We start from the raw sequence: 19,768 nt of genomic DNA on the forward strand, positions 1-19,768 counted from the left end.
TAGTCAGTGTATTTTTTGTATTAATGCATAGGTTTAGGTGGCCATTGTTGAGAGAATGTTAAATTGTCCCCCCAAAACTTATAGTACTTAAAGAAATTAGGGAAAATATTAATAGGTCACTAACTAAAATATTCCAAATGAAACCTAGAACAGGGGATGTGCCAACTGACTGGAAGATGGCAAATGTCATACCAATCCACAAGAAAGAGGACAAAACTGAGCCAGGAAATTACAGACCAATCAGTCTCACCTGTATTAATTGTAAAATGTAGGAAAAAATTATTAGACAGAAAATAGAGGAGCATCTTAATGAAAACCATATTCTTGGAGGTAGTCAACATGGGTTTAGACGAGGCAGATCATGTCTTACTAATTTATTAGAATTTTTTGAACATGCAACTGCAAGTATATGATATGATATACTTAGATTTTCAGAAAGCTTTTGATAAGGTTCCACACCAAAGATTGATCCTCAAATTGGAAGCTGTAGGCATTCAGTGTAATGTAAGTAGATGGATTATGAACTGGTTGATGTATAGGAACAGAGGGTGTCGATTAGAGGAGTTGCTTCTAACTGGAGTGGGAATCAGTACTAGGGCCTTTGCTTTTTCTAATCTATATTAATGATCTGGACTCTGGGATAGTTAGCAAACTTGTAAAATTTGCAGATGATACTAAAATAGGTGGCTCAGCAGATCCAATCTCAGCAGAACCGGCTATTCAAAGGGACTTAGATAACATTCAGTTGTGGGCCGACACCTGGCAGATGAAATTCAATTTGGACAAGTGCAAGGTAATACATGCAGGTAACAAAATTGTCCACTATAATTACACTATGGGAGGAATAGAACTAGATGACGTAACGCATGAGAAAGATCTAGGAGTCTACGTGGACTCCTCACTTTCTCCATCCAAACAATGTGGTGAAGCAATAAAAAAGGCAAACACAATGTTAGGGTATATTGTCAAAAGTGTAGAATTGAGAACAAGGGCAGTGATGTTCAGACTGTACAATGCACTAGTTAGAGCTCATCTGGATACTGTGTACAGTTCTGGGCTCCACACTTCAAGAAAGATATCGCTGCTCTAGAGGCAGTTCAGAGGAGAGCAACCAGACTTATTCCAGGTCTGAAGGGAATGTCCTACTGAGAGACTGAGGAACTGAACCTTTTTATTCTGGAACAGAGGAGACTATGTGGGGAATTGATCCAAATCTTCAAAATCATGAAAGACCTCGACCACATCAAACCAGAGGAGCTTTTCCAGATCAGCAGGGACACACACACACCCGGGGACACAAATGGAAATTGGGCTTTCAAGGCATTCAAGACAGAAAACAGGAGACACTTCTTCACACAGAGAGTTGTCATAATCTAGAACAAACTCCCCAGCGATGTGGTTGAAGCTGAACATTTGGGAACATTTAAAAATAGACTGGATAGGATCCTTGGATCACTTAGTTATTAATGGACACCAAAAGAGCATGATGGGTCAAATGGCCTCCTCTCATTTGTAAACGTTCTTATCTTCTTAATCACTTATGGACATTACAAATAAAAAAAAGTGCATGTATATAACAGCCAGTCACAAATAGTGGTTAGATTTTTTTTCCCTCCTTAAGTTTTCTTTCATGTCTAATAATGCTTTTAGAGTTTTTGCCAATTTTATCAAAAGGGTTATGTAGATGAATCAAAATTAGAATAGAGTCTTCTTATTGGCTCCTGATGGTACACAAGATCAAACATTTAGTTTAAATGTTATTTAATATATTTTTATTTGTTATTTCATAGATTTTTAAGTGATTTAGAGAGAGCGGCAAATTATGTCCCCATCTGCCGCTATAGCCTACATGAGCCAGGAGAATGGCCAAGAGGAAAAACAAAAAGGAGAGATAAAACTGTTGAGGATATGGCAAGTCACATGATCATTTAGAGATATATTTAATTAATTTAAAGATATCTTCAAATATTCAAGATAGCTTTAAATGCTTTACAGATATCTTCAAATATTTAACGATATCTCTAAATGATTTAACAATATCTGCAAATCATTTAAAGATATCTTATTTAAAAGCACATTTAGAGATATTTAGACACATTTAGACACAGATTTGCACTTTCTAGGAGCTGCTCAAAGAGATAAAGAACTTACCTTTTCTTTTACAACTAAGTTGTATAAATTCCAGCTGAATGAAAAGTATATTTTAATTTAACACAACACTTTAGTTGCCTTATGCATTGGGGAAAACAAACTTAAAATGCCAAAGACTTTTGCAAAGCACTTGTTTTTATGTACAGTGTGTTTTGTGGGCAATGTCCACATCAGAAGAGTTGTAATATTATATGACACCACAGTTGATATTAGCAAACCACATCTCGGATCAGACTGTGGTTGACCCTCAGCTGTTATCTGATTTGCCTCTCTTGCCAGTAATGTTTTTGACAGGTGATTTCAGGTTGATGTTTTGCTTATCTAGCAGTGGTATGGAGTAGTGGAGTAGGGCACTGGACTCTGAAACAGAGGGTCATGGGTTTAGGTTCTTTACCTAGATTGCTCCAGTAAAACCTCAGCTGTATGGGAATTTTTTTGTAAATATAATGTGATATATTGCAACAAGTGGAATGTGAGAATCATTAGTACAGTTAGTTTGTTTGCCTTCACACCATATATATATATATATATATATTGTTTCATTTCATAGGCCTGGACAAAATAAAAAACTTTGAACAATCCATTATAAAACACATTTTTATTTCTTTATAAGTACTTGATCCTCTGACGATAAAATAATTCAAGACTGGGTACACTTTTCGTTTGGCCCAGACCATAGTATCAATATAACAAACTCATAATCAGGAGTTTGAAAACATGTACATCTGCTCGGCTTTATTTTTCCAAATCTTTTTATTTCCAAGCTTGGTTCTTATTTTATTGACAAATCATTATGCAAAGAAGGGTGAATAAGGATATTGGTATTTTAAGCCCCCCTCCTTTTAAAATGCAGTCCTGCAGTCCTGGAATCTGAAAGAAAGAATTGGAAAGCCTTCTCTTAGGGACTGTCTACTGTGCACTGCAAAAATGTAGAGAACTGGTTGTATTTAGGCAATATATTTTGTAATTGTAAATTATAGCTTTTTATTATCTACAATATAAAAAAAACTAAAGTAATACAGAAGCACAAATACAAAAATGATTGACTTGGCATTTTATTTTTCACCAGCATTTACTTAACAAGATAATAATAAAATGTTTAGAACAAGTGAAGAAAAGCACACTTACCCAGTAATAACAGTTAATCTACACTGTCTTCTCCTGCTTTGCATGATAGGTAGAATCTGTCATGGGTTTAACTGGCACTTCAGTTTTAATTAGGGGTGTTAGATCTTAAAGAAAAAATAATGTTGGCATTTAAATGAATAAAGATATTAAAATGGCACTATTCATTAGATAAAATTCATATTTTAATACAATACATTGTAATACTTAAAATTTACTAAAATGTACACACAACTGTAGTCTGTAGGAGATATGTTTTGTTACGTATATACCATGTTGTTGTTTTTATCTATATCTCACCACATTGGCCAGACAGGATGGTACCTCTTTTAGATTAAACAGATTTGTGGTTCAAATTTTTACAGCTAGAATCTGAAGATCTCACTGTGTTTTAACTTTAGAAGTATATCAATCTAGTTTTAGCACACTGAGGCATGGCATATACCGTTTGCAAACAAATAGCAGTTTTTTCAGCTTCCCCTTGAACAGCCATCCTGCCAGTTGGTAGCAATAAATAATAATTAATTAACACAGGAAAGCAATAGTATAAATAATATCAATCACGTTGGCCTCTGTACTTGTACTTATGGAGTACTTATGTACTTCTTTACTCATATTTGTAGTTAGTACCAAAATTCTATCCAGTATATTATGTATAATTATAAACGATATCTAACAAAAGTACCCTCAAAGTCAATGAAGAGAATCAGATCATCGTTCTTCATGTAGTTCCTGCGATAGACGTCACTGTGAGGGAAAAAGCTATTCCATCCCCATGTCCAGCTTCGATAGCAGTCACAGGCAGGGTCATATGTTCCTGTTAAGGAGGGTTTATCCCAGTACAGCAAGCCATTGGAACCTAAAATCAAGAATTGAGCACATGAGAAACTAGCATACCAACAAAACATTCCTGGCATTGTGGAAATACCATTTAGATGTCATATAAAGAAAACCACAAAGACTTGATAACTTTGGTAAGAATCCTTTCCTGGATACTGAATGTGATGTGATTTAGCTCCGTACAATCAAATCGGCCCGTATCTTGACATCATCCTCTGCACTGCTTGCTCACCTGGTATAAGCTGGTTGCCATTGGTTGTGAAGCTCCTTGCGGATGACAGCCTCAGTTGGACATCAGGGTCCTGGTCGATCACAGTGATTGTGACTTGTCTGTTTCCTGCTGGCCACTGCAAGGTAGCATCATTCTCCCCACTGGTCAGATGAAAGAAGGCTCCTATATAGCCTTTTGCATTGGAGTTGGGGATGAGCTGTATCCCATATCCATAGCCCTCGGGACTATAGAAGCGCGGGCTTTGAATAGAGACACCGACAGGCATCGTTTTGAGGAGACTGGTGAAGTTCCTGATCTGCCAGACCCCACTGGGACAGCGCGTCTCCACCAGGGTGATATCATCAATGAAAATCCCACCGCTGGACTGCGCTGGCTCTCCCCTGATCCCTTGGAACGCATAGCGGAATTTCATATCTGCCTTTAGGGACACATGGGCAATCTTCCAAGAGTGGTCCCCATCCCCTGGCAAGAATTAAGGAGATGATCATGAAACCACAGTGACAGTTTTTCTATCTTCAGAGCTGAGCAAAGAACACTTCATCAAAGCCTCAAAAGCTACAGTTATTTTGATTGGGAAATGTGTAACATTTTCTTGAATATTTCCAATAATGATAAACAATACTTTTTTTTTTTTTTTTTTTACTGTCAACCACACTATGTGCCACACTTACCTGAGAATGTTTGAGCTTTAACTAGTTTGTGAGTATTTCCAGTCCCATCCACCATTCTCACCCAAATAACCAGCCTGTCTTTTGGACTTCCTGTCATCTTGTAGAAAAACTGCAGGCACTGCAAGTTCCTCTTGGGGTATAGCGTCCTCGACTCCAGAAGGGCAGTCTCGTCTATCTTTCCACTTTGTGTGTTAAAGTACATGAAGAAGCCAGCATCTGCAGAATTTGAATGGAATGTCATTAGTAGCGTACTTCTCCACACCTACAATCCATTACTATGTTTAAATCTGACTGTAAAACATCTGAGTTTCTGACATTCTCTAAGGCTGGTTAAGCATCCAATCTCTATCAGTGTTACCATTCACAGCATGTCTTGTTCTTGTTTTGCTTTGCTTTTCTTGCAGCACAGTGCAGTGCAGTGTATCTGAACCTATAAGTTTATCATTCCACCTTTTGTTTTTTCAGCTTTTATGGTTTCAAAACCTTGAACAGTTTAGTCTTCAGACTTGTTTTATCTAACACACAATTAAATAACTTAATGTTTCCTTACCTCTGCATTGCCCATTCAGAGTGTGATCTTCCTTACCAGGCGTGCTCTGAGTGCGCACCCAGTCAGCATTGTCATTGGGGTTCTGAATCATGCCACAGATGTTAATGTACTCAAAGGCACACTGGTCCAGCAGAGTGAGAGAAGATGCTGAAATATAAATAAATGTACTGCTCTACTTGTACTGAATTGTGAATGTACTTTATTAACAATAATATTTTCAGAAGCTCATTAAAATAAATATGTTCAATTCCTTTATTGTTTACATTTTAAATATACTTGGCACACCCTGTATGGACCTATTAAATGACATAATTACTCTTTTACTTTGGGAAAAAAAATCTAATTAATATAATACAGTATAAAATGCAGTGGGTGTGGCTATCACTAGAAATAACTGAAACAAATAAACATGTTAAGATATGTAAACATATCCTACTTACAGCAGTTGTACATGCGGTTGAGCCTCAGTAAGTCAAGCTTGCTGAAATCCAGGTATTGGCCAATGACACTGGTTAACTCTGGGATCTTGGCTGTAATAGTTGGGACCCCTGGATTCTTGTTGAAGGAGTATGCCCCATAGTGCATGATAGACTCATAATCATATGGTGTATTGAGGTCAGTTATAAAAAGATCAGAATATTTAGCAAAATTGTGTTCCATGCCTGCAGAACACACAAAAACACACACACACAAAGAAATGTTAAATATGTAAAAGTAATTAATTCAAGAATAGAAAACATTCCCCCAACTTTAACAAAGAAACCTGCCAGAAAGCTAATGGTTTTCATGTACACAGTCTATTTGAAAGATTACGGTGTTGGTAGAAAATAGTGGTGTATGCAAACCTCTAATAAAACAATTATGGCACATTAATAAGTGGAAGAGATTTCGGATGTTTGTTTACTTGTTCTTAATTCAAGAGGAATCCAAGGACAAAGAATATAACAAACATTATGTGGAAAAAATAAAACCTCACCAGGAAGGACTTCTTTCCACCAAATATTGATATAGTCATCCCGGTCAGTGCGGGACTGCTCATGGTAAAATCCCAAGGCATGGAGCAGCTCATGTTCAATGGTTGCTTTATAGTCACATCCTTCGCCAAGTGAGAGCTGCTGGCCTGTCTGCAAGTCCCCAACTTGAGACCAGCACCTAGATCACACCAGGGAATCCCACATCAATTGCACTGCACACCTAACCTTCTGGCATCCTCCTGACACACAGGGACTGCACTCATTAACTAGGCGACTAGCTGGGGTCAATTTCAGAAGTGAATTCCAGTGTGTTTAACACTGAACTGACCAAGCCAAACTTTTCAAGCGGACTTACCTTCTTAACATTTGCCCCAAGGCTAGTTTGATTTAATTTACATATGCAACCATGTGCATTGGCTGCTAGAAAAGTGAAAAATGAACCTAAAACTTAAAAAAGGCCATAACTTTCTATGATCCTTCTAATAATGATTCAGATGAACTCAGACAGCTGCGGTCAGGAATGGAGCCATAGAGCGTTACCCTAATGCCAAAGTCACACTTGAATATGATGCGTAGCAAAGTAAGAAATTTAACTGTAGAGTTACATACCCATCTAACTTTTCAAATTTAATGAAGCTTTTCTCTCCTTCATAGGGTTTAAATTCCACACAGGATTTTAGTCTGTACATTTCAAATGCTTGAAAAATTACCCCCTTGGCATTTAAGTCTGTAAGACCAAAAATAATTCAATAATTAGAACACAACAAGAAAGTGAGACACAACTATACACTTTTTATGGCTGTTCACATGATAGTATTCTATAGTTTGTATTTTGTTAAAAGGTTTAGCCGAAGAAATAGCTTTCATCCTACAATTTCTGTCAACATCCTCTCCGTCTAGTGTGATCTAGTAATTTCTCATAATTACAGACGGAAACTTACCCAAGCTATCAGCCAGGATATAAGGAATAGGAAATTTCCATCTGTAGGCAGGGTTTATTAGAGCATTACGCCCAGGCTGATGAAATAAAAAATATATATTGTATTAGTATGAAAAACATAAATGTTGTGTTCATATGCACATTTTCAGAGAGTTACAAATACAATGTCCATGTACAATCATTTACTTCTTTGCCAGCATACAGTTAGATACAGTTTGCTCTCTAAAATAAGTGGTACCCAAATATTTATTTATCGCAAATGGTTCTGCATTTCAGCTTTAACAATATAGTTACACATATAAGTGATATAACAGAAAATCTGGATTGTAACTTACAGGTAAAGCCATGTCTCCTTCAACAACGGGTGTTTTGGATGCTGTTAAAGGAATATAATGGAAACATGGGAATATGCTAATGATTATTACTAAATAGGCCAATATGTTTAGATATTAGTTATTTACATGTGCTTTATTTTGTGGATTAACTTTCACATGGTATTAGAATGACAACATATGTCTAAATAACTGAATATAAAATGTATATTATTTGGTAATCTAAAAATACAATAAATAAACTGAAGAAATAAACCATTTACAAAACTCACCCATATTAATGAAAGGAATGTCATAACGTCTCTGCTCATCATCAATTGCAAATGCTAAAAATTTAAAGATTATATTAATGTATAACATTCAAATATTTATTTTGGGGTTTCAGACAATTTGTACCATATGTTTTGAATTATTGAAAAATATACATATTAAAAGATTTTTACATTTCATTAAAAAAACATCCTTACTTCTGTAAAGGGCCTGGTTACCTGGCATAAATATGCTTTTTAAAGTACTTTTTAATTAGCATTTACAGGGAATAAGAATTACACTTATTATGATATTTGTTTACAATCAAAGGTAAATGGTAAGTTGAACTGTATATTCAAAAATTAAGAACACAATATCTGAGGGAGTGTTTGCATTATGTAGAACACAAATATTAGTAATGGTGATTTGAAATTGATGGGTGGGTCAATGTTTTGATTTGGCACAGACAGACCTAAATTGCATTAAATAATCATAATAATAAAAATACTGTACATTTCTCTCTGGATAATCGGCTAATCTGTAAATAAAATACAAATTATTATTATTTAAAGAAAATGCAGTCTTCAATTTGCAGTTCATTAATGTAATTCAGTTTCAAGTATTCAAAATGAAAACTTACTGTGAAAGTGGTGGAGACTGAAACCAGCCCCACAAAGGACAAGAGCCCAAGGAATTTCATTTTGGAGTGAGAGGCAGTGGAGCGGGCTGTTTGTAACAACTACAGCCATATAAATACCCTTCAGCCAAAAGAACTTTGACCTCCATTGCACATTAATCAAATGATATCAAGAGAACAATGGCTAATATTATAAATTGCTGAAAGCACTTTATTTTTTTTGGGAGTAAGGTCTAAAGGTTTACCAGCACAGCATTTATTGGCATTATTCAAGCGTCTACCTCGAGAACCCCAATACACTGATCGACCAACCACTATATTATTTTGCTTACTTTCTGCATTTAATTCTGCTGTTCCTATCTGATTTAAAAGCTGTGCTTCCCATTGTTAAACCCCATTAATGTATCTTAGTTAAATCATGGAGATCTGAAGGAGAATCATACATTTAGTAATTATTATTTTCCATTAAAATGACAGTATTGTACTTAAACTGCAATGTCCTGACCCAAAGCAATGCTACTGTTAGAATAATTAAGTGGTAAATATTCACTGAGTGAAGAGAAAGGCCTCTTTAATTAGACTCAACTAACAAGATTTTTTCTAAAAATGTTTTTATTTTCACTGATTGCGACACAGCAGCAATCCGGCTAGTTAGTTACTGGACCAGTTCATTTCTCTGTATCACCTGACTAAAGTTTCAGGAGTGTAATTTTAATGGAAATTAATGTTTCGTATTTTAATTGAGAAACAGACATGGATTTAAAATGTTAATTACAGCTTTAAAGGCGAAGAGGAACAAGCAGAAAAACCTTGGAAGTAAAAAAACCTGTGTCTATTATAGACCCGTGTATACTTTATATTTACACCATATACTTCAAATTATTTCTTAACAATAATCATTTTAAAGAAAGAAAAGTTATTTTTATTTTATTTTTTATTTATCTGCATTTTCTGTAAATAGATGCATTCCTGTGCTGTGTAATGTGGTACTTATGGAATGTTTCTTGTTCTTAAAACCTGATTGAAAATGTATTGTTATTAATTAAAACACAGAGATAATGAAAAGGCCGTCAGATATTTATGAACTTGAATTTGTCAAATTTTATTGAAAACTTTGACATTCTGAATCTACATGGAAACAGATTTTGGTAAAGTACAAAAATATTCCAAAATATTTGGATAAATGCAAGAGGAAACAATCATTCATGAAAAGTTTTGGATCCAGATTTTGTGAGCCTGCAGCTTTGATGTAGCACAAAGAGCTAACACAAATAGACTGGACTATTAAGTGTAAAACAGCGGAGTATTGGGTTGATCTGTTTCTATCAGAAGTCAAATATAACAACAAGCTGGCCAAAAACAGTGTTCCATCAGGGGCTGATTTTCCCATCGGTTTTCATCAGAGCTGCAGGATGGTAGGGTATACATCTTTGTCGACTGTAAACTGAAATATAACAAAATTATAAAAACAAAAGCAATTTTTGGGAGCTCAAGGATTACTCTGTCTCCATCTTTAATAATTACACTGTGTAACACATTCTTTTTTTTTTGCTCCTGGGTAGTAAGTATTATTTCCTAATTTAGAAGTGAGTAGTTTTTCGATATCTATGATTATACTGTAAATACAGTATAATCGTAGATCTCGAAAAACTACTCACTTCTAAATCTTCTGTAGTCACAGCCTTTTTTGTATTACTTTAGTATGAATACTTGTTAATTTGGATTCATATGGTTTTTTTTTTCTGACTTTATGTGAACGAAAAGACACAAATTTGCCCATTTTCTCATTAGAAATAGGGACATTTCAAAATATCACTGTCCTGGTCACAAAAGTAAAGTTTGTGGGGAATAATAGACATTTTCTATACTTTTGAGGCATAAGCAAAAAGGAAATAACACTTACTACCCAGGAACAAAAATTGTGTTATACAGTGTTATGAAACACATAAATGGAATTATATTGCAATAAATGTATATATTTTAAAAATGTGAAAATATATTCTTTTTTATTATTGTTTCAGTTCAGTTTGTAGCTTGTTTGACGTTGCTGCCTTTGGCTTACACGCATCTCAAGACTGCTGATTTTAGTCTTCTGTACACCTTAACGAAGCTATAGTATATACTTCAGAGTAAAGAGAAAATCATCAGCAGGCGCCTGCTCAGCAGAAGTCTTTCACTTGATTTAGTCCTATCCAATGTAACATAATACAACAGCTGTTAATGGAGAGCCTAGATTTCTACATCTTTTATGGATATCTTCACAAAGGAGATAAAGGTCATGCTTATCACAATTAATTAATGACTGATTCAACTATTTAATTGAGAGCATGGGTATAATGAACACCAGATGACCCTGTAGCTCTCCAGCATCAGTTAAATCTTGGTATCATAAAATCCAGTATCTTCAGTGTCACAGAGACCTGCATTTTGTTGTGCCAGATCCACCTTTCTTTCCCTGGAATATCAGTTTGGCTAGAAATAAAACCAAGTAAAAATACTGAATAATATAAAACATATTAGTGGGGGAAACTTACATTTTCATTCAATCATGGTTGTCATCTGTGGACTCCGCTGTCTTGACGGGGACGTCAGTTGTAACCAGCGGTGTCAGGTCTTTAAAGGTAAAATAATGTTAAGGTAATTCTGGATATCACCGTAAACATGGCAGTTTTAATGAGTCGTCAATTGTAGCCATATAAAATAAAATAACTAACCTTCAAAATCAATGAAGATGATGAGATCATTGTTTTTCATGTAGTTTCTGCGGTGAAGGTCATAGTGGGAGATCATTAAATTCCATCCCCATGACTTCCCCCGGTAACAGTTGCATTCAGGGTCAAAGGTTTCTGGTTTTGAAGGTTTGTCCCAAAATAATGTGCCATCTGGGGCTAAAATAACAGAAAATAAAAACTCAAATTAAGAGTCATTATAATTCCACTGTGTAACCATTAACCCTTGTTTAAATCCGTTAAATAACCCCAGATTTGTAAAACTTGCTTTTTACACAACAATATAATTACATACATATATTACAAGTACTTATATTCTACATTCCGGTCTTGTGTTCTATTATCTGTTGTATTGTAGGACAGGCCTGTTTTAGACAACATAAACCATCCAAATAATATACAAAGTGAATTGTCGGTTACCCTAATCATCGTCAGGTTGTAAAGAAATACATTTTCCACAGACTTTTATATTTATACAAACATACATTTTAATTTACATTTTAAAGGGAAAGGGAACTGAAGGCCTCTCATCTATATTGTAGGTGAACGGTAGATAACCACAAACTATTTTTCACTTAAATATGAAGAAATACACTTGCTGCTGTTGTATTTAAAAAGCACTGACCCTTTCTCATGTCTGTTGTTAAGCTCCTAGCAGGGGACATCCTCAGCCTGACATCAGGGTCCTGGTCAATCACAGTAATGGTGGCTTGTCTGTTCACTGCTGGCCACTGCAGGGCCTCATCATTTTCCCCACTGGTCAGGTGGAAGAAAGCCCCTGTGTAGCCTTCATAGGCCGAATGTGGCCACAGATCGATGCCATAGCCATATCCCTCTGGGCTGTAAAACCGAGGGCTGCGAAGTAAGGTTTCACTATTGGATGTCTGAAGCAGCCCGGTGAAGTTCCTGATCTGCCAGACCCCACTGGGACAGCGCGTCTCCACCAGGGTGATATCGTCAACTAATATGCCACCGCTGGACTGCGCCGGCTCTCCCCTGATCCCTTGGAATGCATAGCGGAATTTCATATCTGCCTTTAGGGACACATGGGCAATCTTCCAAGAGTGGTCCCCATCCCCTGAAACATAAGAGAAAACACTCCAGCAAGACATATATTTAAAAGTGCTGTATTTGTCTGTGGTTAGTTAGTCCCATGTAATATATCTATCTACATTTTATACGCAATTATCTCTAAATATATAAATGCGTAATATGTATATGTATTAAATGTTTTTCTCTAAAGGGAAAAGATGGTTACCCCAAAATGTGTGTGCTTTCATCAGCTTTCTGACTTTTCCTGTCCCATCATCTATTTTCAGCCAGATGACCAGCTTGTCCTTTGGGCTTCCTGTCATTTTATAGAAAAACTGCAAGCACTGCAGGTTTCTCTTGGGGTACAGAATCCTTGACTCTAAAAGGGCAGAGTCATCCATCTGTCCTACATCAGTTTTGAAGTACATGAAGTAACCTGCATCTGATTGAAAGTACAACATTAAAAATGACTTGGATGTCTGAAAAATAATCTGAATGCTACATTTGAGCAAGCAGCACTACAAGACAATCAAGAGACAAACAAACGACAAGACATGTCCCATAGCCTGCATAACGAGGGTAATTCATGCTTCAGTAGATACTTTTACAATTTATTTTAAAAGTATTCAAGAAAATCAACTGTGTACACGACTGATGAAAATGAAATCAGATGCAAAAAATACTAAGTCACATACTCATTGTGTGGAATGTTCTTTTATTATTTTGTTTTCAATCTTATTTACAGCCTTTTCAGGTCAAATTACATAGCCATGGGAACTTTTTAAAACCTTATAGAAGGATGTCTTCATATGTATCTGCGATGATTCTGCTCTCTTACCTCTGCATCTTCCAAGCAAAGTGTGATCTTCCGTGCCTTGCGTATGCACCCACTCATCCTTGGCGATGGAATTCTGTACCATTCCACAGATGTTAATGTTCTCAAAGGCACACTGGTCCAACAGAGTGAGAGAACCAGCTGGAATGAAGGTGCTGACATTTAAATCACATTTTTATTTTATTTATTTATTTATTTATTTATTCTATGTTTTACTTTCAACTGCTGTGCATTGAAAAACATTATCACTAAAAATACAAATAAATCTGAGTACAGTTCTGGTTCTACACATTACATGGTTAAAAGGTGAAGTGTGTGAGTGTCTTCTCAATTAATTAATAATAATAATAAAAAAGATTCTCACTATAGCTACGAAAATATCACAGAACAAAGCTATGATATATTCCAGAGGTATCAAAAGAGTTTAATTTCAGGCTACTCTGTATTTGTTTTTATCAGATCTTCAACAACTATACACAGCAGATCTGAATGGAGTACTTACAGCAGTTATACATCTTATTCAGCCTCAGTATGTCAAGGCTGCTGAAATCCAGGTACTGTCCGATGATGTTATTGAACTCTGGAATCTTGCAAGTGACAGTTGGGGCACTTGCATTCTTGTTGAAAGAGTACTGACCATAATGCATGATAGACTCATAGTCATAGGGGGTGTTTTGGTCAGTTATGAAGTTGTCGTCATATTTTACAAAATTGTGTTCCATTCCTGGAAAATATTCCAAATGTGTATTACTGTCCTGTATGCAGTCAAACCACAAATTGGTGTTCTTTTGCAAATCCCACAGGTGAAAAATAATACATTGTTTACTTGCTTGATGCTGCAGCATTTAAGATGGGACTAGGTGAGGGTTTTTTTTTTTTCATTTGTACATGCATATTATTTTCAAAACTGTTTGCAGAAAAATAAGTAATGTAAGAAAAACAAGTACTGCGAACAACTGAATGCGAACAACAAGCTCACCTGGAATTACTTCATCGAACAAGATATTAACATAATCGTCTCGGTCAGTGCGTGACTGTTCATGGTAAAAGCCCAGGGCATGCAGCAGCTCGTGTTCAATCACAGCCTTGTGGTCACACCCATCTCCCAGGGATAGAGTCTGGCCTGTCTGTAAGTCTCCAACATGAGACCAACATCTAATGGAAATTTTCAAGAGTGATGTACCTTACTATTATGTTTTGCGTAAGCCCCCATGATTTGCATGACTTGGCTATTTCAGTCATGCAAAACACAGGGCCCGGTTTATCAGCATAAACTACATTATTTTACGCATGTATTAATTTATTATGTGTTTTGTTAACTCCTGCTGTCATTGGTCAGTGGTGAGCTATCTTGAACCTAAGCCAAATCAAAACATTGGCCTATTCACTAATTGCAAATTATAAACTTGTACCCTATTCCATTTTGATTAATTAGTACAAAAGTGGCTTCTGAACAAAACTTAAACCATGATACAGTTCAAGTTTGTAATTTACAATTTGCAGTGTTCTGCACATTTGATATGTACACATTTTGTATTTAATGTATTAATTTTACATGTCTCTATTATGTCATATATATATATATATAAATATTTAAATATTTTATATCAAATCAAATTGAAATAACTGAAACACTGTATTTGTATTTGATTTGTATGTTGTTTACAACTACGTAAAATTGTCCACACTTCTTTCAGTGTCTTACATTGCCTTTAAACCATATATTTTCTTGTACTATTGATCAATATACTAAATTAACAAAATTCAAACAGCAACACACTGCTCATCTCATTGCCAGCAGTTATTATTTGACTAATTACTATGCTGTATACAATAATAATTTCCTTGATTCAAAACCGAGATATATTTAGATAAACAATTGTGAACATGTTAATGTAAATACAATGTAAATGTGATCAAATATATGAAAAATAAATGTCTCTTTTTTTAAATAAATACATATATATTAAATAACATACCCATCCATTTTTTCAAACTTTACATAGCTTTTCTCTCCTTCATAGGGTTTGAAGTCTACACAGGATTTCAGGCGGTACATTTCGAAGGCTTGAAAGACAGCACCTTTGGCATTTAAATCTGAAAAAACAAGCCAAGTAAACGATAGAACAATATCATTGCTATATAATTAAATTATTGTTCAAATATTTTCAAATTCAGTCTAAATATAGGCTTAAAAAATTTATAATTGTATGTGCATATTTTACTTTGGAGGAGGTCCATTTGTTTTTACAGACCAATGTGCAGACATTACTTGTTTGTGTCTTTATTTAGCTAATTGCACAAAATATTGACCATCAAACTGAAATATTTATTTACCGAGGCTGTCGGACAGAATGTAAGGAATAGGGAATTTCCATCGGTAGGTTGTATTTATGAGAGCATTGCGTCCTGGCTGTTAAAAATAAAGGCAATATTATATACCATACTAATTTAAAGTCTGTTTCAGATTGGAAGGATTAGGCTAGGTATCTCTTATCAATCCAAATAGTATGACTTGACATCATCTGTGGAATCTTTTTTAGTCAGCATATACTGATCCAACAGACAAAAATACCTCAGGGAAAAATACAAGCATCTTGATAAGAACAATAAAATTAGCACATAATATAACATTATTGCTGCTTAATAATATGAACTGAGATAAAATTCTTATCACCTCACATTTGCACCATGATTTTCAAATTGTTTTTCTCATGTGCAAAGTAAGATTACAGTTTAATGGAAGTAATGAAAGCTTTAAAATATACATCTCTCCAATGAACAAATATATACAGACGTGTGACAATTTAAAGGAAACCCCAACATAAAGTATCTCAGTAAGGTGTTGGGCCACCATGAGCCACCAGAACAGCTTCAATGCTCTTGGCACAGATTATGTGAGTCTCTGGACTCTACTGGAGGGATGAACACCATTCTTCCAAAAGATATTCCCTTATATGGTGTTTTGATGATGGAGGTGGAGAGCGCTGTCTAAAACGTCGGTCCAAAATCTCCCATAGGTGTTCAATTGGGTTGAGATCTGGTGACTGCGAAAGTCATAGCATATGATTCAGTGAGCCCTCGTGCCCTGTGGATGGGGGCATTGTCATCCTGGAAGAGACCACTGCCATCAGGATAGAAATGTTTCACCTTAGGATAAAGGTGATCACTCAGAATAAGTTTGTAATGATTTGCAGTGACCCTTCCCTCTAAGGGGACAAGTGGACCCAAACCATGCCAGGAAAATGCCCCCCCCCCCCCACCAACAGAGCCTCCGGATCCCCTCACTGTAGGGGTCAAGCAGTCAGACCTGTACCGTTCTCTTGGAGTATGTCACACGTGCATTCGCCCACTTGTTGAGAACACCAGCCAGTTGAGCAGTCTTTATGTCTGAAGGTCTTGCCATTCATGCAACAGTAATGACCCCTCTTTCAAAGTCACTTAGATCCTTTCCTCTTGCCATCTTGATCCAAAATCAAGGTCAACTGGGCCTGCTCAGCATTGTTATACATGCTACAGAGCATGCTAGGATGTTAATTGATTAATTGTATCATGCAGTACACCTATTTGGAGGCATCTGCATTCGTTATGTTCCTCCACTCATTTATTCAGGTTTTTCCTTTAATTTGTAACGGTCTGTATATTGACTATATATAAATAAGAATTTAGTAAAATTATCTAGAGTTTTATTTGGAAAAAAAACAACAGATATTCATGTTTTGAGATTTTACAATAATAACACATTCTGAATAGTAATTCACTTTCCTATTATTCAGACTAATGAGTTGAAAAGATTTAGATATTATGATACAATTATAAAGAACATATTTAACATATTATAATTAACTGTTTAACAGACAGAAAGCAACTGTAACTCTTGGTGTTTTCATTAAAATCTTCTGTATGCTGTTCATCTTGAACAACAAAGCATTACAAAGTGAAAGTTCCAGTCAAAGAAAAAAACAGCAGTTAGAAAATAAAATGGATGAACACATACTTACAGGAATAGCCATGTCACCTTCAATTAAGGGAGTTTTTGCAGCTAATAAAAAACAAAATCAAATTCAGTATTGTGCAAACTTAATTTTGACAAATTGTATATATCCAAAGACAATGTGTAGGTCAATATAGTACTACTACTACATTTGTGATATGTGGTATATCTTCAAATTACTGAAAATGTAAAGTATTCCACATGTAACCTGATTTCACAGATTTAGAAAATAGTTTTGGAGTACCAAAAGTCACTTTATAAATTAGTTATTAACAAACCTATTAAGATAGAATTATAAAGGTCAAATACCCTACTGAGCAGTATGAAAGAACTTACCTAAATTTAGGTAGGGTATGTCAAATCTGACATTTTCCTCATCAAAAGCATATACTTCTGGTTAGAGATTAAATATAAATATAAATTATTTTCTGCAGACTTTCACACACATTACTTTGATTGGCAAAGTGATACCACACTGCAAGAGCTCGGAGACCCCTGGGGTTAGGTTGTTCAGCTTGTGATGGCATTCTCAGATGCAGATTAGTTTGAGGCAAGAACAACAAATGTGATTCTCAATGCTATACCAATGCATGAAGATCGTAAAATGTTAGTTGAAAAAAGATAACGAAGAACACATAAAAAGTAGGATTTCTTACAGGAAACAGATGATCTAAGGAGCAAAGACACAGACACAGACCAGTGCTAATCCTTTAATGAATACTTTAGTACTTTGATACCTTGTGTTATAAAACATTATATGAAATAAGGTAGTGATATAACTGTGTATTACAGATGGCAAACTTAATATACAGTGCAGTACAAATAAATAGATACTCTATCAGAGGTTTCTCAACATAAGCAGCTTAAAAATAATAAATTAGATAGATAGATACATATATAGATCAATAAAAATTTACCATTTTCTTCAGATAACTGGAGAATCTGTAAAGTCACAAAAGAAGACCTATAATATACGTAACAGCAAATATGTACACTCCTACGCTCCCTTTCCCCTAGCTCTTAACTTTGACTTAACATCTTGTCTGCACTTATCAGATTTTTAATTGTAGGATGTAAGATCTTATATATTGTTTACTGTATATCTCGTATACACTTGTGTAAATTGTGAATTTGTAAAATGTATTATGCCTTGAATTGCACTGTATTATTGAATTTTGTATTGCGTTTATATTTTGTAAGTCTCCCTGGACAAGGCGTCTGCTAAGCAATAAATAACAATAATAATAATAATAATGTAATATGAATTATGCAATCAAAATATGATGAACATCACCATACAAAGTATAAAGTATCTAATTGTGGAATAATGTCATAAATCATTGTTGATCTTACCGTGTACGAGCTGGACACTTCCAACAGCCCTACAACACACACAAGTTGAAACAAGCCCATTTTGAAAAGAGTGGAAACTAAGATGTATTAAGTTGAAATGCCTCAGCCTGAGTAAACTTTGCCTCTTGACCAAGTTAATTAAATCTAACATTAGCTGTTAAAACCTGTGTTAAAGGTTATAATATACTTATCTGCTGTTAGCCAAGAATCAAGGTTCATAAAACTCTATAGTTTTATGATATACACTGCAAGTCACATGTTGAATGTAAGACTCTTATTATCTTCATATTATAGAATTAACTACCAAATAACTTAAAGTGCATAAAAGGAAAATAGAAAGATAAAATAATATTAATAATATTATATGCAATTTGAAAATGTATATATATATAGATAGATATATATATATACACTCACCTAAAGGATTATTAGGAACACCATACTAATACTGTGTTTGACCCCCTTTCGCCTTCAGAACTGCCTTAATTCTACGTGGCATTGATTCAACAAGGTGCTGAAAGCATTCTTTAGAAATGTTGGCCCATATTGATAGGATAGCATCTTGCAGTTGATGGAGATTTGTGGGATGCACATCCAGGGCACGAAGCTCCCGTTCCACCACATCCCAAAGATGCTCTATTGGGTTGAGATCTGGTGACTGTGGGGGCCAGTTTAGTACAGTGAACTCATTGTCATGTTCAAGAAACCAATTTGAAATGATTCGACCTTTGTGACATGGTGCATTATCCTGCTGGAAGTAGCCATCAGAGGATGGGTACATGGTGGTCATAAAGGGATGGACATGGTCAGAAACAATGCTCAGGTAGGCCGTGGCATTTAAACGATGCCCAATTGGCACTAAGGCACCTAAAGTGTGCCAAGAAAACATCCCCCACACCATTACACCACCACCACCAGCCTGCACAGTGGTAACAAGGCATGATGGATCCATGTTCTCATTCTGTTTACGCCAAATTCTGACTCTACCATCTGAATGTCTCAACAGAAATCGAGACTCATCAGAGCAGGCAACATTTTTCCAGTCTTCAACTGTCCAATTTTGGTGAGCTTGTGCAAATTGTAGCCTCTTTTTCCTATTTGTAGTGGAGATGAGTGGTACCCGG

At 35.4% G+C, this 19,768-nt stretch overlaps 2 protein-coding genes across 2 annotated transcripts; both read right to left on the minus strand.

The window, feature by feature from the left end:
• Positions 1-2,734: 2,734 nt before the first annotated feature.
• Positions 2,735-8,812, minus strand: LOC136750391 (meprin A subunit alpha). The gene is made up of 14 exons (XM_066705446.1): positions 8,705-8,812; positions 8,578-8,602; positions 8,088-8,141; positions 7,819-7,859; positions 7,485-7,560; positions 7,153-7,270; positions 6,546-6,721; positions 6,010-6,231; positions 5,570-5,716; positions 5,020-5,235; positions 4,349-4,810; positions 3,962-4,135; positions 3,280-3,383; positions 2,735-3,021 (listed from the first exon to the last, which is right to left on the minus strand). Exons 1-13 carry the CDS (start codon positions 8,762-8,764, stop codon positions 3,298-3,300), a joined length of 1,857 nt encoding a protein of 618 aa, XP_066561543.1. The 5' UTR covers positions 8,765-8,812; the 3' UTR covers positions 2,735-3,021; positions 3,280-3,297.
• Positions 8,813-9,778: 966 nt separating this feature from the next.
• Positions 9,779-18,788, minus strand: LOC136750397 (meprin A subunit alpha). The gene is made up of 14 exons (XM_066705460.1): positions 18,645-18,788; positions 18,209-18,233; positions 17,628-17,684; positions 17,299-17,339; positions 15,635-15,710; positions 15,277-15,394; positions 14,277-14,452; positions 13,800-14,021; positions 13,301-13,438; positions 12,689-12,904; positions 12,056-12,508; positions 11,416-11,589; positions 11,236-11,314; positions 9,779-10,145 (listed from the first exon to the last, which is right to left on the minus strand). The coding sequence occupies exons 1-13, from the start codon at positions 18,702-18,704 to the stop codon at positions 11,244-11,246; spliced, it is 1,827 nt and encodes a 608-aa protein (XP_066561557.1). The 5' UTR covers positions 18,705-18,788; the 3' UTR covers positions 9,779-10,145; positions 11,236-11,243.
• Between the last annotated feature and the right edge of the window lie 980 nt (positions 18,789-19,768).

The sequence above is a fragment of the Amia ocellicauda genome, chromosome 1, assembly GCF_036373705.1.
Source record: "Amia ocellicauda isolate fAmiCal2 chromosome 1, fAmiCal2.hap1, whole genome shotgun sequence".
NCBI classification, from domain to species: Eukaryota; Metazoa; Chordata; class Actinopteri; order Amiiformes; family Amiidae; genus Amia; species Amia ocellicauda.

Excerpts from the sequence above, each read along its gene's own strand:
- LOC136750391 (XM_066705446.1), bottom strand. The coding sequence starts at position 8,764 with ATGAAATTCCTTGGGCTCTTGTCCTTTGTGGGGCTGGTTTCAGTCTCC. Across the intron at positions 6,722-7,152 it reads AAATTTGAAAAGTTAGATGG|GTGCTGGTCTCAAGTTGGGG; the intron begins GTATGTAACTCT and ends GGTGTGATCTAG. Across the intron at positions 4,136-4,348 it reads TGGCAACCAGCTTATACCAG|GTTCCAATGGCTTGCTGTAC; the intron begins GTGAGCAAGCAG and ends TCTTGATTTTAG.
- LOC136750397 (XM_066705460.1), bottom strand. The coding sequence starts at position 18,704 with ATGGGCTTGTTTCAACTTGTGTGTGTTGTAGGGCTGTTGGAAGTGTCC. Across the intron at positions 17,685-18,208 it reads CCAGTTATCTGAAGAAAATG|AAGTATATGCTTTTGATGAG; the intron begins GTAAATTTTTAT and ends ATCTCTAACCAG. Across the intron at positions 11,315-11,415 it reads CATCTTCATTGATTTTGAAG|ACCTGACACCGCTGGTTACA; the intron begins GTTAGTTATTTT and ends TTACCTTTAAAG.